Source organism: Arvicola amphibius, chromosome 7, assembly GCF_903992535.2.
Source record: "Arvicola amphibius chromosome 7, mArvAmp1.2, whole genome shotgun sequence".
NCBI classification, from domain to species: Eukaryota; Metazoa; Chordata; class Mammalia; order Rodentia; family Cricetidae; genus Arvicola; species Arvicola amphibius.
This window is the reverse complement of record NC_052053.1, coordinates 29,287,182-29,311,070: the sequence shown is the minus strand read 5'-3', so window position 1 is coordinate 29,311,070 and position 23,889 is coordinate 29,287,182. Positions and strand designations below refer to the sequence as shown.

The 23,889-nt window shown below is 41.4% G+C and overlaps 1 protein-coding gene across 2 annotated transcripts in view; it reads right to left on the bottom strand.

The window, feature by feature from the left end:
- Positions 1 to 23,889, bottom strand: part of Neb (nebulin) — a 189,092-nt gene that overhangs the window by 100,352 nt on the left and 64,851 nt on the right. Inside the window, exons 51-65 of one of the 2 annotated variants that reach the window (XM_038336440.1) lie at positions 21,910 to 22,221; positions 21,533 to 21,736; positions 18,365 to 18,469; positions 17,077 to 17,184; positions 16,404 to 16,715; positions 12,858 to 13,061; positions 12,521 to 12,625; positions 12,329 to 12,436; positions 10,945 to 11,256; positions 10,455 to 10,658; positions 9,906 to 10,010; positions 6,890 to 6,997; positions 4,314 to 4,625; positions 2,027 to 2,230; positions 1,396 to 1,500 (exon numbers count right to left, since the gene is read on the bottom strand). In XM_038336440.1, coding sequence (XP_038192368.1) covers positions 1,396 to 1,500; positions 2,027 to 2,230; positions 4,314 to 4,625; positions 6,890 to 6,997; positions 9,906 to 10,010; positions 10,455 to 10,658; positions 10,945 to 11,256; positions 12,329 to 12,436; positions 12,521 to 12,625; positions 12,858 to 13,061; positions 16,404 to 16,715; positions 17,077 to 17,184; positions 18,365 to 18,469; positions 21,533 to 21,736; positions 21,910 to 22,221 — 2,808 coding nt within the window. The remainder of the gene's footprint in view (positions 1 to 1,395; positions 1,501 to 2,026; positions 2,231 to 4,313; positions 4,626 to 6,889; positions 6,998 to 9,905; positions 10,011 to 10,454; positions 10,659 to 10,944; positions 11,257 to 12,328; positions 12,437 to 12,520; positions 12,626 to 12,857; positions 13,062 to 16,403; positions 16,716 to 17,076; positions 17,185 to 18,364; positions 18,470 to 21,532; positions 21,737 to 21,909; positions 22,222 to 23,889) is intronic. The other variant, XM_038336441.1, reaches the window with a different exon arrangement.

Sequence of the window (23,889 nt, the reverse complement as noted above, 5' to 3'; positions counted from 1 at the left end):
ACTCAGGAGGCAGAGGTAGGTGGATCTCTGAGTTCTCCTGGTCTACAGAGCAAATTCCAGAACAGCCAAGGCTATACAGAAAACAACTGCCTTGAAAAACAACAACAACAAAAACAACAAAATTCTTTCCAAATCAAAAAAGCTATTTAGTGTCAGAAATGGATTAGACATAGTAATGGGAATTAAAATTGATATAATAATCTATTAGCTATTTTATCATTACAAGTTTATATATCACTTATAGATTAATGATAAAACTATTGATACAGACTTATAATTTATTGATATAGATATATAATCTATACATGCTGCTGAGTAAAAAGGAAATGGGAGAGAAATATACTCAATATAATTCATTTTACTTATATGGCAGGTACTATTGTTCATTTCTTCACTGCCTATCTTTTATTACAACAGGTAATATCTTACAGTGTTTAAAAATCAAATAAAAAAATAAGATATAACTTAGAATATAGTTGACTATAATCTCAAGACTAGATTTTGATGTAACTTAGAATATAGTTGACTATAACCTCAAGACTAGATTTTAATGTAACTTAGAAGATAGTTGACTATACCTCAAGACTAGATTTTGGTTCTCTATTAGGGAAAAATGTCTATAAAACTGCACTTTCTGTGGACAAATCATCACTTGGCATCGTTGATGGAGCGGACTGTTGTAACGGAGCCTCAGTTCCTCTATCTCCCTTTCCTGACTCCTTGCTCCTCTCTCTGCCCTGGATCGTGTGGTGACTTATCTGATGGCTGAGGACGGATCTGTGACATGTACAGGCAGTCTCTCCCCTCTGGGTAGCGAGTCTCCTGCCCTCTCAGGAGGTTATCGTGTCTGAAGCCTGGTGAGGGCAGGCTGCCTGCTCTGCCACAGCTCACTTAGCTCTCGCACATGCGCTAATTCTAGCAGTTTTTAAAACTGTGGTATTTTGACTATAGTTTCTGTCCCTTTGTTTCATTTCTCAATTTCAAGTCAAGCTCAGTGTGGGGAAGAGGTGTGCGTCAGTGAAGAAGGCTCTTTGCTGCGGCTATGAGACACAGCCAATTAAATATAATTAAATATACCACATCAGTTAACTTGAATTCCAGGTACCTGAACATTAGTTGCTGGTGTTAATAATGAGCCAGTGTTTTATCTGGCTAACTGACTCCTTACCAGTGCCCAAAGCCACTCCTTGGTCTATCTGTTTACTTTAGGAATAACTTCAACGTGTAAGAAACAGAGCAAGTTCAGTTTGCCTGCAGAATCTCATGAAATGTAGTATTCAACCCAGAAACAGAAGGGGAGGGGCCAATGTTCACAGGAAAGAGACATGTTATTGAGTGCTCGCATCTCCCACCAGCCTACGCGAGAATCTCCACAGGGCGCTGGAGGCCCCCTACCTCGCTGTAGTTAATTCTGTTCTGCCTTGCCAGCATGATCTCCGGTGTATCAGGCATTACGTGAATTTGAATCTTGTCTTTGTCCCAGGCCTCTGTGTATAATCGCTATAAAAATAAGACAAGGTGTTGAAAGAAAACCATTTAAGATAAGAAAGAAAACCATTTCAGTTTGACTCCAAAAGTCAAACTGAAAGAGGATTATTGTTGATTTATTTAGGGGAAATGAGCTACATTTGATTGTACTAGAGCAGTGGTTCTCAGCTTGGGGGTTGCGACCCCCGTTAGGGTTGAATGGCCCTTTCACGGGGTCACATATCAGATATCCTGTATATCAGATATTACATGATGATTCATGAGTAGCAAAACTACAGTTATGTAATAGTAACAAGATAATTTATTCATGAAGGTCACCACAGCATGAGGAACTGTATTAAAGGGTTACAGCCTTAGGAAGGTTGAGAACCACTGGGTTTGGGACATTGTTACCAAGATTAAAACTGGAAACAATGAGACTTACTAAATTTCAAGAACAATTTCAAAGTTAAATGTGATTCTGTCCCTTAGGGAGAACTTTGAATCCATTAGTCATTCAAGGTGTGAAGCCTGCGAAGTCCGAGGTGGCCGGGCTCACCTTGTTCAAGTTGAGGGCGTTGTTCTTGGCCAGCACCTGCTCCAGAGAATCCGTCACACTGGTGAACTTGAACTTGTCTGGAGGCTGGCGGTAGATGTTGTCACTCAGGATCTCTGCGGCCCTCTTGCACTTGACCACGTCCAGAGACCCGATGGGGACCCAGCCAATGCCTCTCAGCCACTGGAGATCTGACTTGTACACATTCTGGGAAGAGGGAAAAGAAGGCAGGAGCTCTTCATCGAGGGCAAAGTGCAGGGTAAAGCCCACTCATTGGAAAGATGCAAATGACCTCAGTAAGAAAGCGAGGATCTACTGTTTTCAGAGAGAGCAGGCTTGATGCAGGCGCATGACAAAAACAACCCAGACACCTTTTCCAAATCACAACCAAAATACGCCAAGTATTGACACTGTTAGGAAAGGACTGATCCCAAGGAAGGCCTGTCAGTCATGCTAGCAACTTTTATAAATAATGTACCCGGGACAGAATGCCAATCCAGAGTGAGAAGAATCATGAATTGCCATAAGTTACCAGTAAATCCATATATGGCCTTAGCCTCATGAAACATTCTGTAGCTATCAAAATGTTCAAAATTTCTAAGAATACTGACAACAGGCAGAAACATTATTAGTATATATTTTAATGAAATTGGCATGGGGAGCAATGTGGGTGGGGAAATTTATGTGCAGAGTTTTGGAGGGGTTAAATTGAACTAGATTGTTGCTTTCACTGCACTTTTTATTATATTTCAAATTATCTTCTTAAAAAATGAGTGACTTCAAGTGACAAGGGACATATAATAATAAGGAATCCTTGATGTCCCCAGAATGTGGATAGTTGTCATACTGCCCAAGACTGGGGACAATAAATGCACATGGTACTGGGCTAGGATCTCAGTCACTTTCCCACCAAGTTCTCAGGGTAGACGACTCAAGCTAGTTTCCAGAGGCATCCATCTTGCCATATGCTTTTTAGTTCATTTTAAGCCATATTTTTTCTGCTCAGGATCTCGTCAGTATTTCCCAACAATGTTGCTGGACCCCCCTGGTCATCTATCTAGAAGAATTTCAGCAGCCTTGGGAATTGGATGTAAAAATAAATGTGGATTTCATAGACCAAGACTCCTGGCACTGCCCGGTGCTGACTGGTTAGCACGCTTGAAGAGCCACAGCAAGGCTGGCTACAGTGCTTGCTGTATCTGCAGGGCATGCCTCCTGCAGCACCAAGACCAACCACGGTGCAAGGAAGGCAGCCCAGAACAGGCACTTAGCAAACCATGGCCGACAGTATATCAGTATATCAGCTACTGTTTGTGACCACCAATCCTTCACCAATCCCCTAAGCCCAGAGCAGATGTGGGAGTCTTGCAGGTGGCTGTACAGCTCTGAGGAATGGTCATTAATGTGTAATTGTTGTGGATTCATCTCATTCTCCAAAGCTCTCTAATGCTTTGTAATTGCCTCAAATATTTATCAAACACCCTGGGTTGGAAATGTGCTCCTCACACCCAGCTCCGAGATAGCACATCCACCGCCAATAAATGCTTGGTTTAAGTCATTAGCATCTGACACCCCACACAGATAGCGCAAATGTCAGTAGAATTGTCCAACAGCTTGAAAACACAGCAGCTTCATCATCTTCTGAGAGCAGCTTGAGTCCTGTGCTGTCATTAGCAATCTAATGACTGGAACCACTGAGGAAAACAATAGCAAATCCTAGAGTAGTGTGTGTGTGTGTGTGTGTGTGTGTGTGTGTGTGTGTGTGTGTATGTGTGTGTGGTGGGATTAGGTCCAGGCTTATGTACACTAGACAAGCACTCTACCACTGTGTTATATCTCCAGCTTTCCAGAGGAATTTTTTTTTAAAATAAAAATTTTCTTTTTCAAAAATAGTTAACTTCCGCCGGGCGGTGGTGGCGCATGCCTTTAATCCCAGCACTCGGGAGGCAGAGGCAGGCGGATCTCTGTGAGTTCGAGACCAGCCTGGTCTACAAGAGCTAGTTCCAGGACAGGCTCCAAAGCCACAGAGAAACCCTGTCTCGAAAAAAAAAAAAATAGTTAACTTCCTAAAGAATACAAGAAAATGTTTTCCTGTTGTAGAGCATTGAATCACACATTGCTTAATTATAGGTTTGTCCTCATAAAATCAAGTCCAGCTAAGAAATAGCATTTCCTAATAAAGATGTCATTTCCCAACCAATAAATCTTAGCTTGAATAGACCTGTGGGTTGGGTACCAGGGATAACCTTTTCATATAACTTGGAGGCTTTTATACAGATACCACACTTACATCGCTCTGGAGGTCATAGGCCTGCCGAGCATGGATGACGTCATTCTGGTCAGGCAGGCACGTCCACTGGTGTAGGTAGTTCTTGTAGTCCACGTCGCTCACCAAAGTCTGGCAGTTCTTGGCCAGCACCACGCCCAGCATGTCCACTGGGCTGCTGAACTTGGTCTTCCACTTCTCAAAATCCTTCTTGTACTCCCGGTCACTCTGGATCTTGGCCACATGCATGGACCACATCATCTTGGGGTCATCTTCGATGTTCCGAGCCCCAATGTGGTGGCCCAGCTGCTTACGGTAGCCATCTTTGTATTTGTACTGAAATGAAAATTCACAAAGCAGAGTTATATTTTACATACTTTGATATCAAAATTTGTACAAAGTCATGTTACCTTCATCATAGTTTAACTGACTTTTGCTGGTGAGCACCAACTCCAGCCAACACCCTTTACCCTTAAAGCCTGTGGATGCGGTAAAGTAGGTAGATTTCATACAACATGCCTAAGACAGGAAGCACACACACACTGGGGAAGGTCCTACACAGGAGTCAGATGAGGTCATCTGAGCAGGGGTAACCTGAAGAATTGGATCTTACACACTGAAAATGGCAGAAAAGGAATGCATTTGGGAGCATTGTGTGTTTAGTAAGCCGTAAAAGTGGCTTCATGTGGTTGGATCGTGCAACAAAGAAGGTATTCCACACCAGATTCACACATTCATCATCACTGGCAAATTTCTATCATCAACATAAAGACCGATTACATTGGTAAAGTTGCTATGGCAACCCATCTGGTTAAGAGTGCTCTTAGCAAGGCCATTGTGCTCTATCTTCACAAGGATCAAGAGTGTTTTTATTATGACAAGTTGAATGCCTTCAGTGCAGGACCTAAGCCAGTCATCCCCAGTACATGCTTCCCATTCTAAAGACAACTGAGGTAGAAAGTAAAGGTGAATAAATGGGAAGGGGCATGGCCTAGCGGGAAGGAATGAGTTTGTCTGGTTTAAACTTCACCACCTATTGAGACTGATTCTGGGAGAGTGGTTTGAATAAGTCATAAAATGGAGATGATGACAGTGTGTACCATTTGGGTAAAATACGAAGATAATCCATAGGAAGCTCTTCGTAGATTTCTTAAAGTTGATGATTTAATTATTTATTACTGTTGGCATTGATCCTTTTGCTGAGGCAAAGAAGAGGCTAATATACAAAAAAATGAAGTGAACCACTATTCTTATATAAAAAAGTCTGCCTTCATATTTGTTAACAGGGAGCCTCAATATATAAAGCAGGAATCCATTCCTCAAGGATTTGGGAGGCACCGGGTAAGCAGGATGACTTGGCAAGGATAGGGGTGGGGCAAGGATAGGGCGTGCTACACTGCATCATCAGGAGTGGGCAAGGTGCAAGCCTGGGCTAGAAGTCTCCATGTGGTACCAATAGATGCTTTCTCTTCGTAATCTGATCAGGGTGAGTTGCAATAGCAAGGCTCACATGCAGTTTAATTACTATTCATTAAAACACCATGTTCCCCAGCAGAATGGAGGCCTAGGAGCCTACTGATCACTCATACATAAACGTCTTCAAGCCTGCAGCTCTGCTCCAGCATTCTTTCATGCTACGTCTTCGGGGAGTGATTCCTTTTTTTCTTCTGAGAACACAACCCCCTTTCAGAAATATCAAGTTTCCCATTCTCTCCAAAACCAGATTTCTGGAAATTTTCATAAAAGGAGATCATTTTTTCTTTTGTCTATTTTTTTTGAGATATACAGTGTGACCTGGCTAGTTTTATATCAACTTGACACAAGCTAGATTCGTCTGAAAGGGGGGGACCTAAACTGAAAAAATGCCTCCGTAAGATCTATCTGTAGGGGAGGGACTAGCCCATTGTGGGTGGTGCTATCCCTGGATTTGCGGTCCTGGGTTCTATAAGAAAACAGGCTGGGCGGTAGTGGAGTATACCTTTAATCCCAGCACTTGGGGAGGCAGAGGCAGGAGGATCTCTGTGAGTTTGAGACCAGCCTGGTCTACAAGAGCTAGTTCCAGGACAGGCTCCAAAGCTACAGAGAAACCCTGTCTCAAAAAACCAAAACAACAACAACACAACAAAAACAAAACAAACAAACAAAAAAACCCAAAACAAAAACAAACAGAAACAGGTTAAATAAGCCATGAAGCATAAGTCAGTTAAGTACTGTTCCTCCATGGCCTCTGCATCAGCTCCTACCTCCGGGTTCTTGTCCCATTTGAGCTCCTGTCCTGACTTCCTCTGACAATGAACAGCAATATGGAAGTGTAAGTCAAATAAACCCTTTCCTTCCCAACTTGCTCTTTGCTTGTGGTGTGTCATCACAGCCATAGACACTCCAACCAAGACACATTGCTCTAAAGCTCGGCTAGCCTAGTAATTACTACGTGCCGGAGGGAAGCCTCAAACACAGGACAGTCCTTTTACCTCGGCCTCTGAAGGGCTGGGGTTGTGTGCACACACCACCACACACAGCCTACGGGAATTACTTTGTGAAGCTCAGGGAGAATGTCACACCACACTGCTCACGGAACGGGAAGAGAACTGCTAACTTACGTCACTGGCGATGTCTCTGGAGGCCTTGGCTGCCACGATAGGGATGGCGTCACTTCGTAAGTCATAGCCTTTCTTCTTTGCTTCTTCATTGGCAAGTTTATACAGGCTCTACATTTGGGCCACGGCCCGGAAAGAAAGGAATTGGTTAGATGGTGATGTTCATATCTAAAAACTCATAGAGGGTTTAAATAATTCATCAAACTCTCCATGAAGTGCTTATTAGAATGTGATTTCTGAGTTCTTTTTTTCTTTTGATACAAAGAAAATACCTATGAAGATTATTATATCTGATTATCCTAAAACTTTACAATGAATTAAATAAACGAATATACATGTAAAATGTCTCCAGAGAAATCAAGCTCAAGCCTAGGGAGACATGCAGATAAACTGTTGTTTACGGTAATCAATTCAGTCTATTGGGCCTGACTTTGTGCCCGTGACGATGCTGGGTACTTGACAACCAAGGATGAAGACAATCATTCCCTCAGCCTTCCAGTTTCTGGGAGAAGTGATGAGAGCCTGGTAATTTAGGGGACCGGCTGCTGAGAAGCCAAACCACACGAGACAATTTAACCACAGAGATGACAGAGTTCCAGGAAGCAGTCATTTACGGTGGTCTGGGAACGAAGGAAGTTCCTGCCCAGAGCTGCCCTTGGGCGATATCTTGAATGATAAGTGAGGTTTCTAAAGAATAAGCTGGTGTTCAGGGGGAGTGAGGACATGTGAAGGAGTGGGGCTAGCTACCAGGGAGGAATGCCAGACGTGGACTGAAAAGATTATGGAATTGCAGCATAATGCCTGTGGCTGAGGAAAGAACGTGGCCTTTGGGCTAGGTTACAACTCTAAAGCAAGTGCAGGGCACTTGAGGCCCTGAATTCAACCTCTGGTACCAGTGGGGGGCGGGGAAGGCTTTGTTGCTGACTTCCATAGGAACCAAGAAAAAAATCTTAAGAGGGTGAATGGCAGGATAATTTCTACACTGTGTATTTCCATCTTAGATAAGATGAGAACAGAAAAGACTCGAAGCAATTTGACAGTGAAAATGCTCAGAAAGGAGAGGGTGGGTTAGGCACTCAAACAAGGGAGTTCTTCCTGGCCCATGCTTGACTAGCAACATTGCCCTACTATGGTGTCTCTGGGAGTTTCCTGCAAGACCGGTTCAAAAACTCCCGGCTAGCTGAAGGACTTGATATTTTTAGTTTGGGTGATAATTAAAAGCTGATTATACAATAACTACAACTAAAGCCTGCCTTCTCCAAATAACATGACTTTAAACCTCTAATTCTGTCTAAAGTCTTTTGTTGTGCAGACATTAGTATTCTATTGATCTGTCCTGTCAGAGAAATGGCGTTCGACTCGCTGGTGGCACAGAGCTCAGAAGGAAAGCTGATACGCCTCTGTCAGGACCTTAGATGCACAAAGATCTCTACAGGCTTACAGCGGCAGCCTCAATCTAACAGCAAGAAATTACGGAGGGCCGGGCGGTGGTGGCGCACGCCTTTAATCCCAGCACTCGGGAGGCAGAGGCAGGCGGATCTCTGTGAGTTCGAGACCAGCCTGGTCTACAAGAGCTAGCTCCAGGACAGGCTCTAAAGCTGCAGAGAAACCCTGTCTTGAAAAAAAACAAACAAACAAACAAAAAAAAAACAAACAAAAAAAAAAAGAAATTACGGAGGGATTAATGTCAATCTTGGAGCTAGATTTAAATTACAAGTGTGCAGAGGCAGACCAGGGGAGACATAGCTTAACTTTACTCCTTGTGAAAGGTCTCAGAGTCTAAGAGGATTCACGAGCACACACACCAGCATTGACATAGCAGCCAGTGTGCTCCTGCAGGGTGCAGAAATGTGGGCCACAGGTCAGAAGGATGCCAAGAGTAGCTCCCATGTTTGGCTCTGATCATAGCGCACCTACGGCATTTTGTTTGGCTCCGAGTCACATTTGACCAGCTCATGGGATGTCTAGGAATGTAGGGAAGTTAAGATTGCAAAGAGAACCTGACAGGGAAGAACATTGGTGCCTATTTCTATCTGTGTACAGATTGGTACTGCCAGCTTCTGAGGACATTGTGGGTATTTAGAGAAATACTTTTTAATGGAAATTTCCAGAAGAGACCGATTTATGAAATAAGCTCCTTGTCATGGGATTCTTAAGCAAAGGTGACTCAATCCTGTGAGTGGGGGTGTCTCTCTTTCTTTCTACCTAAGCTGTGGGTTCTAAAATGGGGACACATGGCCCCATCCCCCACCAGATAAGAAAAGACCCAGGCTCATTCCTATATAATCCTGGCGGAGGTTCCTTCATAGTCTCTCTGGGTTGGTCAATGGTTCTGGGGTTTCAGACCTTGGCTTTATTCTTAAACTTTAGAAATCATAAGTTTCAACACTACACCACGATTTAAGAGCAATATGTTAGACATAGAAAAATGTATTTAGGAAGCTTTGAACTAGTACTAAGGGGAGACACATGCATATTCTGTTTTTAATTTCTTCACTTCAAAAGTTAATAAAAGTGGGGCTAGAGGGATGGCTCAGAGTTATGAGCATTGATTGCTTTTCCTAAGGTCTGGGGTTCAATTTCCAGCACCCACGTGGTGGCTCACAACCATCAGTAACTCTCTGTAATACCAATTCCAGAGGTTCCTGTACCTTCTTCCAGCCTCTGTGGTCCACACACATGGCGCACTGACATATATGCAAGCAGAACACCCACACACATCAAATAAAATGCTGTTTTTAAAAAGTTGAATTCAAAAGAAATGTACTTCATCGTATGATTATTGCTGAAATAATTAATTCTTGCAGTTAACACAAAAATTGCATTACCCTAAATGCTAACTCATCCTACTTAACGTTTAACCTTTATAATAGTGATTGAGAAATGCAAAAGTTGCTCTTCTCATGAATCGAGAAAATGTGGCTCTTTCCACAGCTGCCATTTAGTATTATACCACCATGGAATGAGCGACGGGAGTGAGAACCAGTACAGATGTCTAAGAGTCGGCAACTCCTCCCACCTCACTGTAGTTGACTTTATTCATTCTTGCCAGCATGATTTCTGGCGTGTCTGGCATGATGTGGATCTGCGTCTTGTCTTTGTTCCAGGCTTCTGTGTATAAACGCTGTCAAAGGAGATACACATCCATTAGGAAACAGCAATGCCTAATCAGTAGGAGTCTCAAGACCATAGAAAAATTATGATAGAGGAAGAGAAGACTATGGTATTTTACATGAATATTATATACATGTATATATATATAAATATATATATCAAACTAATTAGTTCATATTGGAGTATAATCTGAAAATCATTACAAATTAAAAGGAAAGTAAGAATAAGTATTATTATACAATGATTATTTTTTCACAAAATATTTATAAAAATCAAGAAATAATAACTGAAGTCAATAATAAAATATGAATAACAGATAATAGATTAGAGAAATAGGAAGATAATAAAAGATATAAATGTCCTATTGTATAAAACTCTTTTCTCAATCATGTTTCTGTGTCTTGGATTCAGCTTCAGCAAGCCCATGCGGCTTTCCTGAACTCTGACCTCTCACCTTGTTCATGTTGAGAGCGTTGCTCTTGGCCAGCACCTGCTCCAGAGAATCAGTCACACTAGTGAACTTGAATTTGTCTGGGGGCTGCCGGTAGATTTTGTCACTCAAGATTTCTGTGGCCCGTTTGCATTTTTCTACATCCAGAGAGCCTATGGGCACCCAGCCAATGCCTCGCATCCATTGGAGATCAGACTTGTACATATTCTGTTGACACAAAGAGTCGGTTAATGTTTATCTCCATGTTGGGAATGCATTTTCAGCCAAAGAGCATAAAATCAAGTACGATCTCTCTGAAAAATATAATTTAGTAGGTAGCAGGCACTTTGTGGTTAGCATTTTGTATGAATACTAAAGATTAGTGTTCGAAAGGAAAGCAGGCGTCCTGCCCCTCACACACTTGCAGGCACAGGTGAGCTTTGGGCCACCTATTTAAACCTTCTTCTGTGGAATTAACTCACTGTTTCCCGTCTTTATGGTTGTCAGTACTCACATCGCTCTGGAGGTCATAGGCCTGTCGAGCATGGATGACGTCATTCTGGTCAGGTAGGCACGTCCACTGGTGTAGGTAGTTCTTGTAGTCCACGTCGCTGACCAGGGTCTGGCACTTCTTGGCTAGCACCACGCCCAGCATGTCCACCGGGCTGCTGTACTTGGTCTTCCACTTCTCAAAGTCTTTCTTGTACTCCCGGTCACTCTGGATCTTGGCCACGTGCATGGACCACATCATTTTGGGGTCATCGTGTATAGCACGAGCCCCAATGTGGTGGCCCAGCTGCTTGCGGTAGCCTTCCTTGTACTTGAACTACAAGAAGAAAAAGACTGCTAGCGGTCTGTTCCGACCTTTAGAAAAATACATTTACTAGGACAAAATTAGCCTATTCATTAAACGTAGTGATTTCCTTTGAATATATAATATATCTATCTTTTATCATGCAGCAAACAAAAACACTAAAGAGAAAAGGAGAACAAAGAATTTTACTACACGGGGCTATTTGTGGTGCAAGTGTATGAAAGAATATAATTAGAATATGAGTCATATGTTAATGGGTTTTGCCTGCCTTTTGCAGTTATTATATAAGCACTTTTCTATGTCGTTAAAAATTCTTTATGAACATGCTGTTAAATTATAGTAGGCATGTCATATGGTTATACACTAATATTAAACTTCTCTGTGTTGATAATTTTTTTAAAAAAATGTGATAATTATTTCCTGTATTTTGTAAAGAAATGGTATATTTCTGATTCAAGGACAAAAAAGTGAATAAAACATTTGAGCAAAGTGAGCAAAGGCATCTTTTAAAGAAAGCAAAGAATGGAAGAGGGGACAGTAGCAGTGTATAGGAGATGACCAAAGCACATGTGTGTGCTTCCTTAAAAATGGCCATACGTAACCCACTGTAACACAATAAAGAAAGCAAACAAGTGTCTGCAGCCCAGCCCTGGAGGTTGACACAAACACATGGCCCATGCGGATGGCTGGTCTTTGAGTGATGTGCACTGTTTGCTTAGATCCATCAGTTCATACAGCATGGATTACGTTTCAAAGGAATGCTCCAAAATGTGTGATGTGAAAATAAAAAATATATATTTTTGGAAAAGTGAAAATCAACCCCAACTTCAGTTAAGTGTGTGTTGCTTTGGCTCAGCAGGCAGTAGACACACTTGCAAACGGTCGTTCTTACAGATGACGTTTGGCTCGAAGCCGCGAGTTTTAGTCTCATTATTTTAAGCGACTTGCTGACATAATAAGCTATTAGCAACAATTTTAACTTCACAGGTTGGCCCGCTGTGAACTTAAGAGAAACAAAGTGGTCCTGGAGCCAAAGCTATGGTGAAAATCTCCCAGGTACACTTAACTTCCCAGGGGTACTTACGTCACTCGCGATGTCTCTGGAGGCCTTGGCTGACTTGATAGGGATGGCATCAAGCCGCATGTCATAGCCTTTCCTCTTGGCTTCTTCCAGGCCAAGTTTATATAATTTCTGCCACAGACATAAATTATTATGTTTGATTAATAAAGAGAAATAGAAAGAAAATATATCACATATCATAAATACATTGCTTACCTCGCTATAATTTATTTTGTTTTGCTTAGCCAGCATAACTTCAGGGGTATCTGGCATAATGTGGACAGTGGTTTTATCCTTATTCCAAGCTTCGGTATAGAGGTGCTAAGAACAATAAGAGAACAAGTCAATAATGAACACTTTGAAACCACGCTCTTGAGTTAAATCTGTGACGCGTTCAGGTTTCGGTTTCTCTATTAGTATGTAGCGTGTTTCCTTTAGAGACACCTTAATGTCATGGAGAAGAATTGAATGTGCTTTTTCTTTCTATGGGAACAGTGTTGCCCACTCCTGTTCAAAATATTGAATACCTCCCTCATGCAAAGAAAGGACTTACGTGGTTCATGGTTATAGCATTATTTTTTGCCAAGACCATTGGCATGGAGTCCATAAGGCTGGAAAACTTCAATTTATCTGGGTGCTGCCGGTAAACATGGTCACTCAGAATCTGGGTGGCTCGTTTGTTTTTCTCATCCTCGAGGGAACCAGAAGGTATCCAGCCAATGCCTCTCAGCCACTGAAGATCAGCCTTGTACAAATTCTGAAATTTCGAGTCACACATGTAAGCATATATGATGGAGGAGAGTTATCTGTCTATGTTTCTTTTATTGGTTAATTAATAAAGAAAACTGCCTTGGCCCTTTAAGAGAACAGAAAATTAGGTAGGTGGAGTAGACAGAACAGAATTGTGGGAACAAGGAAGTAGAGTTGGAGAGACGCTTCAGGCATTCGCCATAGGAGACTCCATGCTGCTCCTCTCCGAGATGGACGCAGGTTAAGATCTCTCCTGGTAAGCCACACCTCGTGGTGCTACACAGACTAAATATGGGTTAAAGCAAGATATGAGAATTAGCCAATAAGAGGCTGAAACTATGGGCCAGGCAGTGTTTTAAAAGAATACAGTTTCCGTGTAATTATTTCGGGTGTAAAGCTAGCCAGCGGCGGGTGGCGGGACGCAGCCCCGCCGCTTCCACACTACAGGCGACTAGGCGGCGGGAACACAGCCCTGCCGCTTCACACTACAGATTGGCGCTCCAACGTGGTCACTAAATCCACTTAAAAACCTTGCCAGCTTGGTATCGGAAAGAAAGTACTCTGAGACCATGCCAATGGCTCACTGCTCCCCGCCTGCACCTGGGCAGATGGCGGAATCAGGCTTAGGCGAGCGGGACAGCGTTTGCGGATTCCTGCCGCCATAGAGAGAGAGGTGTTTTCAGTCTGCGCAGTGCTCTGCGCATCTGATTTGGCTGTAACTTGGATTAAAAGAGTTTCTGTGCTGCACGCTCAGTATCAAAATTAAACTGCTGAGTGCAGCTCCAATGTGGACTGCTGTGTACTGAGGCAGTAGCGGCTTTGGCTCTGCTCCGCCATGCTGAACTGTGCTGATCTCAGGCAGGATCTATCGTAATTACCACAATAACAGCGCAGTTAAGGTTTAGACTTGGCTGTAAACAGGCAGTACCGTATTATTTTAAGAAGTGGTTAACCTTTTAAGAAATGCTCCTGGATAGTAAAAAATTACAGATTCACAATAGAAAAGATTCAGACATAGAAGGCCTTTAAATGGCTCACGTAGGCTTAAAAGAGAGAAAAAGAAAATATAGAGAATAAAGTTAATGCCTTAAAAAAAAAAGGTTAAAGTCTTTAAAGAGACAGAGTACAGATAGTTATAGATTAAAAGAAGTAAAGTGATAGAGTAAAAATAAGCCACGTAAAAATGGAAAATTCACAGAGAGTCTGGATTATGTATTTTGTTGTGTTTTCTTTGATTTTTTTGACTGTAAAGGAGCTAAGTACAGAGAGACATTTCATTATATGGGCTGCCAGGCTAGACCAGAATGGACATCTTAACGGTATGACTTCAGGATTTGGATCTAAGAACATGATGCTTTGGAAAAGAGTTTCTTCTTTTGTTTTCACAGAGGACGAGACTCTGTGGATTGCTTCTATCCCAATATGGTATGATAGACCACGCCCTCCTGAAAGGTTGCTGTGAACATCTTCAAAAAATTACTTCACTCAACTGCCAACTGAGAGGAACCTAGCACACAGGTTATACCATGAAAGACCTAAATAACAGCGCCCCCATTCAGCAGGAAGCAGTTTGGAGAGAAATAACTGTGCCCATTTTCCCAAATATTGTTTATAAATGTTCTTTTACATTTAAAGGGGGATATGATATAGATATGAATAATTTGCATTGGTATGGATTTTAAGGTCAATTTGTTATATGTATATGTATTTCTGATCTTAAGCTATTGTGATTGTGTAGTTCATTTTAAAAACTGTAATGTATAATTAGGAAATATAGGTTGTTAATGGATAATCATTGATAATAGTTAAGCTTGTAGTCATGTTATTAGATTTTCTAGATATGTAGAGATATATTTCAGTTAGATAGACATTCTTCATATCTTTCAAAGACTGCAGAATATGGCATTTAATGTTTTAATAACTTAGGGTTTTCCATGACAATGAGACACGTCTGCTCCTGGCAGCACCAATCTACTTCGAGAGGAAGATGGGCATCGAAGAGGCTACTTATGGAGTTTGTTAGCCATTTGGGCAAGAAACTGCTCTTGGCTGGACTGTTGCATAAACTGGACACAAAGAACCCGCAGAGAGAGGACTGCTGAACTTGCCTAAAGGTGAGATGGTCTCTCAGGGTTCCTGATTCATTAAAGAGTCTGCAAGACGTTCTGCAGGACACAGCAGAAAGTGACTGAACTGTCTTTGGAATTTCCTGCTTCATGAAAATGTCTGCTGGATACTTATGGGCCTGTAGGCTGAAGATGGATGCCCCAACAGTACAGAGGAACTTTGGGTGACTGTCCAGGCAGCGAGTTGTCTCTGTCATTTCTAGAGTTTTATAAGTTACTTATTTCTTATTTACTTAGGTAGCATTATATCCTTCTGGAGTCTTTGATGGAGTTGAAGAATAAATAGATAGTTATAGATTTCCTTAGTTATGATAAAAGATAAAATAGATTTAAATATTGTAACTGTAATTCTTGCTTGATAACTGTTTTGTTACATGTAATTTTGCTATGTTAAAGTTGAAGCCTTTCTTTTTTGTTTAAACAGAAAAAGGGGAAATGATGGAGGAGAGTTATCTGTCTATGTTTCTTTTATTGGTTAATTAATAAAGAAAACTGCCTTGGCCCTTTAAGAGAACAGAAAATTAGGTAGGTGGAGTAGACAGAACAGAATTGTGGGAACAAGGAAGTAGAGTTGGAGAGACGCTTCAGGCATTCGCCATAGGAGACTCCATGCTGCTCCTCTCCGAGATGGACGCAGGTTAAGATCTCTCCTGGTAAGCCACACCTCGTGGTGCTACACAGACTAAATATGGGTTAAAGCAAGATATGAGAATTAGCCAATAAGAGGCTGAAACTATGGGCCAGGCAGTGTTTTAAAAGAATACAGTTTCCGTGTAATTATTTCGGGTGTAAAGCTAGCCAGCGGCGGGTGGCGGGACGCAGCCCCGCCGCTTCCACACTACAGGCGACTAGGCGGCGGGAACACAGCCCTGCCGCTTCACACTACACATATATCCACAGAGAGATAGAAGGGTATGATCTGCTATATGATACAGACACGTTTGCAATACTTAACATTTGGCTTCATGGATAATTTCAGAAATTTAATGAAATACTCTGCATGTTTTTTAAAGAGAGAGAAATGTGTAGAGAATGGCTCAATTCTTCATTGCCTAGATTAGCTATCTGGAATATTCTACTGTAGATTCTTTGAGGAATAATGCTGCTTGGATCACTAGGTGGAGTTTTAGCATTAGTGTATAAATTCCCCACTTTATGTGAACTTTGATGCTTAGAAAAAGACACCGAATGTTTAATTGAATAAAGGAAAACCTTAGACTTACATCGCTCTGGAGGTCATAGGCCTGCCGAGCATGGATGACGTCATTCTGGTCAGGCAGGCACGTCCACTGGTGTAGGTAGTTCCTGTAGTCTGCATCACTGACCAGGGTCTGGCACTTCTTGGCCAGCACCACGCCCAGCATGTCCACCGGGCTGCTGAACTTGGTCTTCCACTTCTCAAAGTCCTTCTTGTACTCCCGGTCACTCTGGATCTTGGCCACGTGCATGGACCACATCATCTTGGGGTCATCCTTGATGTTCCGAGCCCCAATGTGGTGGCCAAGTTGTTTCCGGAAGCCTTCTTTGTACTTGTACTGAAGGAACAAAAGAATGGCTCAGCCCTTTAAAAACGGACTTTCCTTGCCTCCTTGGTGGCAAGTTTCAAAACCTATTAATTCTAAATTTCTTTCTAAGCCTGAAGAGCTATAGATTTCAATGTTTTGATAGGAAAGATTAAAGGCTAAATCCAGCCACAAATCCCATACACAATAAACTGACCCTTGGTCTTATCCATATCTTATGCCGCATGTCTGGAATTATCGCCTTGTTTTAATTTGCTATTAGATGATTTTGTTCAATTTAAAATAGGCCCATTACAATCAAATCACTACAGACAGGGCATAACATCTACACGCATTGCAATCAAATCACTATCTACAGGGCTAAACATCTTACTTCACTGGCAATTTCCCGGGATGCTTTTGCTGCTTTGATTGGAATGGCATCGACAGGAAGGTCGTAACCTTTTCTCTTCAGTTCCTCATAACCCATTCTGTAGATTTTCTGTTGAGAGATGAAGACAATCACTTTGGGACAAGCATTCTCCATAAATAGTGTAATGAATAAGCAATACAATGAAGCCAATGTACTATCTACTTCAAGAGTCCACGAGAAGAGCCTCTATGGTCTCGACCACTCCAGTGTAATTGGATATCATGCCCACGGATTGCTAATAATCCTGTTCTAAATTTTAAAGTGCCTTGATTACCAAATGCACAAAATTAAATGCCAGCTCTTGCCAAGTGCTTTAGAGAAGGCAACAGGAGCTAGCTGACAGAGACATGAATTATCGTTTTGGTGGTATCTTCCAGTTTATGTTGTGTTCTGTGAGAAGCTGCTATAGAGAAGGGAAAGTCTTTCAATCTTACTCTTCCCATGGAAAAAACAGTGAGAGGATATTGCTTCCGTGTAGCTAATGTTCCTACGTCATGACACAGGACCATCAACAGAGGGACTGGAACCTGGAGGTAATATGGTTCTTCATAATTGAAAAAATACTTTAAAGTTTAAGTACTGAATTTTAAAACTTACATGTTTATAATTTACCCATTCAGACTGTGACATTACTGAATAATTGAGAATATATTCAAACATATTTTTATCCAGAAGCCATGTGGTTTAAGATGGCTATTGACTATTCTTAGACTTTTTGTTCATATTCTAGTCTTTGTAGTACTACAGTCATATATTCTTTAATGTTAAAGTCACCTTATTGGGGTTCAGAATTTGTGTTTTAAATGTTTACTTTTTACACCCATACATTTCAAGGGTTAACATTTGGCAGCAAAATAATTGGTAAAAATGAAAATTTCCTCTAATGGATTGTTTACTTGTTCAAAATTTTACCTAGAATCTATTTGTCAAGCACAAAACATTGTAAACAGTGCAAATCCAATAATAATTGTTTCTGCCCACACAGGAGAGGGTGAGAATGGTATAAACATTTCATTTTGATAATAATACACGTAATGAAAAAATGCAAAAATAGAGATCTGTGCTCCAATGCTGTTTTAAACAGTGAGTACCAACATTGGATAAGCAAACTCCCAACCAAATAAGGAGCCCAAGTCATTCATAGTCAATTAAATGACTTGGGCATTCAGAAGAGCTTCCAGACCACTTGGCCGACTGAGACACAGCTGACAGAGTTTGCCGGGAAGGCACTATGAACTTGGATACTCACATCACTTGTGTTGATCAAGTTCGCCTTAGCCAGAACGATGTCGGGAGTGTCAGGCATGATGTGGATCTGCGTCTTGTCCTTGTCCCAGGCTTCTCTATACAATCTCTAAAATGAGAAATGACCATTTTGTCAGGGGATTGTCAGGGTCCAAGATCATGGTGAGGAGTATTAGGTTCATGGGCACTGAACATTATAATTGATTAAAAAAAAGACAACGATATAAGCAGAAAACAGACAAGGTTTTCTTAACTGAAATACAATTACCTTCAAATTTAGAGTACGGATCACCCTTTTGAAATGATAGGTACTGTCTATAGAAATAAATAAATATAATAAAACTTTGCTGACCCTATCAAATAGCATAGCATTCTCTGATTTTTTTTTTGGCCTTCAAAATACCCCATCAAAAGATGATCTATCCAGGTTATGTCCTGGAACTAGGGAATCTTAGTCCTCAGCTGGTTTATTATTTATAGTTACTACATATGATTATTTAGGAGAATAAGTAAATTGACAGAGATTTTGGGATTCCCAAAAGAGACAGTTTTAAAATTTATCAAAATCTCTTGAGTGTCCTAAAATCTTCATATTTATCTTCAACAGAACACCAATGGAATTCAAATAATTCCCTAAAAGTAAACATTTGAAAAATAGGATATTTACACACTATCAAACTTTATCAACAAGATATTTATCAATTACAATTTTTGAACCCCATTTCCAGTGCATGCAGTGAATGATATTTTGCCAAATGTGGTATCGCATGTCTTTAATCCTGGCACTTGAGAGGCAGAGGCAGGCCTCTCTGTGAGTTTGCGGCCAGCCTGCTCTACATATACATAGTGAGATCCACATCACCCAGGGATACATAGTGGGACTCTGTCTTCAATTTTTTTTCCAAGGGATAAAACGATCAACTTAACAGTGAAGAATGTGGCAATGCCACTTTAAGGAAGTGATAAAAGTTCAAATGATCAGCAACAGGACAACTACTTGATGTCCTGGATCCTCCTTTCATGGGACCCGAGGAGGACACAGCGTGGGGCTTCCTCTTGGAAAGACATGATCTGAATCGTGAGGACACCCTGGAAAACCCAAGGGGAAGGAGACGCTGCGCCTGTCATCAACATCAAAGATTCAGAAGATGGAGGGATAGTAAGGGAATGGTCCAGAATAAGAATGAAGACATGGCAAATAAATGAAACGTGTGACCTCAGATCGCTTCATCAGCCAAGGGAAACATTTTTCTTTTACTGTAAAGGGTATTTGTAATAAAACTAAATAGATTATTTTTATTTTTAACATTTATTGTGTGTGTGTGTGTGTGTGTGTGTGTGTGCGCACGCATGCGCATACATGCACATGCACACAAGTGTGGTGATAGGGGTGGGGGGTTTCAGGTGCCATGACTTGTCCATGGAGGCAAGAGGACAGCTTGGAGGAGTGGGTTCTTGTTCACTATGTAGGTTCCAGGGGTCATACACAAGTCAACAAACTTGGTAGCAGGTGCCTTTATCCGCTGACCCAGCTCATCAGCTCTTCCAGTGTGAACATTTTTAAGGTTTCATTAATTCCTTAGACTTTCCAAGTTCCCTTTGAGATGTACAACGTGGGGCATTCAAAGGGTTGGAACCTATCTCTGTATGAATATGCTTTCTATCATGCAGATGGCCAAGAGAAGTTAATTAGGCCTTCAGGACCCAAATGAAACAAGGCTCTTTAATGTTAATATGTGCTTCCTCAAGTTCCTGGCCAATCTTTCTGCTAAGAGTGCCACTGCTTTTTTAGCCTTATAGTAGCTGGTGTTGGACACGGGGTGGCTCTTAATTGTAGGGGGCCGTCTTGTGTTTCATGGGATCTTTAGCAGCATCCCTGCTTTCTATCCACTAGAGGCCAGTAGCATGCCACCTCAAAGTTGGCACAAACAAAGGAAAAGAAGTTTCTAGATCCTGTCAAATTTCTGTCGGCATCCCTGCGACTATGGCACACTGTTCAAGCACGGCCTGGTCAGCTTTGTGATCCATCCTCCTGCCTTGCTTATCTTCCCAGTTCAGAGCTTTTAGTTTCTTTCTCGGGAAAACTAAAATTCTAAAAAGAAGCAACATTCAGGGAAGAAAGAAAACCAAAATGTATTGCAAAGATCTAAAGAGAAGGAAGGGGGATGGAGGCAGAAAGAAGCCTGCAGGCTCACACCTGCTTTGGAAAACAAAACTGTGGAGTGTCTATGAGTACTTGGTTAGGACGAGAGGAGCTGTCAGTTATAAAACACAATCTTATGCATCAGGTCAGAACTAATACGTGCGTTTAAAATGGAGCGCGCATTGAACACGGTGTACAAAGCCATTCTTAAGACCTACACAGCTACCATCTGTATCTATTTCAACTTCCTTGCATGTTCCAGGATCCCAGGGCAGTTGGTTCAGCTTCTTGTAATGTTCAAGCTTAGGCTGAGTAACAATAGTGTTTGGCCCTTCCTAGTCTAGAAACATCCCAAACAGCTACCTTTGTTTATCTCATTGTCAGTGCTTACTAAGCACCTATTCTATAAGTACTGGTGTCCCTGCTAGAGAAGGACACTAAAGGCAGAACATAAATTAAGTATGCTATGGAATTATTGCATGATCATGATTCAGTTATATTAAAATGCATTATTATCATTTTGTAAAAAAACATTTTTTTTGTGGCACTGAGAATTGAACCTAGGGTCTCATAAGTGCTAGGCAAATATCCTTAGAAAATATACCTTTTAAAGGTTGGAAAATATGACTCTGGTTAAAACAAAACAAAACAAAATCCCAGACCCATTTCTTTATAATATTTCCAGTATGCAAGGCCCCCCAGATTTGCCCCCCCTTTTCCATGCTCTGTCCCAACCAAAATACCCAGGTCCTTATTGTATCTAGGTTCCAAAGCAAAAACATATTCAATGTATTTTTAAATCACATTTTAGCTAAGTAAGGAAACTTGGTTGAACAAAGATGACAATAAACTGTATATATTATTTAATGTAAAGTGGTTAGTGATTCAAGTAGATCAGACCACCATAAAACATTACGCTGTACTAACTGAGACAAGGCTTTGCTGCTCTGTCGTTCACTAGGCAAGTGCTCCTAACTGCCAGGTAGCAAGTACTATAAACTCTCCTGTCAATTTCTAACAGATACTCACATCGCTCCTGTTCTTGGCATTTGTCTTTGCCAGAACTATGTCCATGGCGTCAGGGATGCTGGTGAACTTATTTCTGTCCGGAGGTTGGCGATACTTCTTCTCACTGATGATTTCTGAAGCCCGCTTGTTCTTCTCTGCTTCCAAAGAACCCAAGGGGCTCCATCCTATGCCTCTTAGCCACTCAAGGTCAGATTTGTACATGTTCTAGGAAAGGACAAAGCAAGCAATCACAATCTCATCTTCATCTTCACCATGACACACCCGTGTGGTTTAGGTGGTCAGTGATGATAATTCCCCTTTCCAATCTCTGTTTTATCATATAAATAGCTATCAATACATGGAGTAATTTTAAGTTAACAAATCTGATAGACACTGACCTCACTTTGCAGTTCATAGACTTTTTTAGCTTGGATGACGTCATTCTGGTCAGGCAGGCACGTCCACTGGTGTAGGTAGTTCTTGTAGTCCACATCGCTCACCAAGGCCTGGCACTTCTTGGCCAGCACCACGCCCAACATGTCCACGGGGCTGGTGTATTTGGTTTTCCACTTCTCAAAGTCTTTCTTGTATTCTCGTTCACTCTGCATTTTGGCTACATTCATAGATAGCACGAGCTTTGGATCATCTTGCACACTCAGGAATCCAATATGGTGTCCCAGTTGTTTCCGGTAGCCTTGTTTATATTTAAACTGAAATCAGAAAATGGTCTTTTTTAATAACGTGAATAAAAGCTAAGTTAACTCAACTTTCTTTGTTGTTATATTTTTCCCCCAACACGATGTGAAAGAATGATTTCTGAGCTAACCTAACAGGAAATGTTTCCTTCCTTAAGTAAGTCCTGTTTAATTAGATCTATCTAAAAAACGAATGCGGTTGAATATCAAGGGAGATTATCATGGGAAATTAGTTCTTTCCAAAGGCAGAGATATGTGCCAGATATTGTGTGGCTGAATTAAGGATAACATTCAGCAAAATCCTTGTCACATGCTTATGAAAAAAATGGGGGCTGAACGACAGAAAAATTATGAAGGTATATGATCTGGTGAACATGCTAAAATGTAAATTACAGAGTTTTTACAAGATCACATTATATAGTTTTGTCTAGATTGGGATCTATATCTTATAGGCACAGATGGGAATACTTTGATATTTTCGTTAGAAAAATAAATTACATAAGAACTCAACATCTTGTCAAGTAGGCGAAAATAAGCTATATAAATTTGAGATAACAAAAGTAAAGTCCAGAGCTTTATATTTAGTTGGAGAAATTACATTGCTGTTAAACGACAGCACGGCTAGTAAGCGCAATGATGGTAACTTAATGTTAGACTCTGAACACATGGTGGGCCTCACACACATAGGCTCTGCTCCCTCCGAATACATACATTTCAACTACTCTGGATTTGAAGTTGACTATATCATTGTGATCGTTGCTAGCTGCATTATCAATTTGATTGACTACAGAATCATCTAAAAGATTGAAGGTACGCCTCTGGGTGTATCTGTGAGGGCGTTTCCAGAAGGGGAAAGTCCCATTCTGCATATGGGTCATGGAGTCCCATGAACCAGGGCCTGGTCCGAATGAAAAAGGACAAGGAGAAAGCGGGCTGAGTGTCAGCTTTCCCATCTTCAGCTTTTTGGTTTGCAGGGATGGAAACTGAGGTGCTCACCCTGCCTTCTTTGCCATGGTGGGAACTGAATCAAAATACAATGTCTTTCCCTTCTTGTTTTTGTGAGGGGTTCTAATCAGAGCCATGCAAAACCTACCCGACACAGCCCTTGATATGGACAGTCTGGCAAAATTGCTTATAAAAAGTAGAGCCATCTGTCTGTAGGGAGCACAGATAAGCACATGCCAGAAGCCCATTTAAGCTAGCCTGAGCTCCTGTCTCAACAAAACACTAAAATTTGACACACTATTTTAAGACGACAAAGCAAAACAAATCACAGACAAAACGAACTGCTCATAGAAGGCCAACACAGTTCCAAAACTAAAACCAAAGGAGAATAAGGAGACAGGGATATTTGAAGAAATGTCAAATAGAAGAAGAAACAAGCTACTTTGTGCTATTCCAGAACACAGACTTGGTGCTGATGGATAGAATACCCCACACCAACAGTAAGAAGTCTGATAATAACTCAGCACAGCCCAATGGGCAAAACTCCCGCTCTAAGGACCACGCATGTCCTCTGTGTGCGAGTATCCACGGATCCAAGCACTTCATTCCCTCTCCACATGATGCATGAAGAGAAGGCAGATGCTGGCGAAGGACTGAACGGAATAACCGCTCTACCTCCCAACTCTAAATTCTATTCATTAAATTATGAGATTACACATTTAAAGCCTGCTTTGAAAA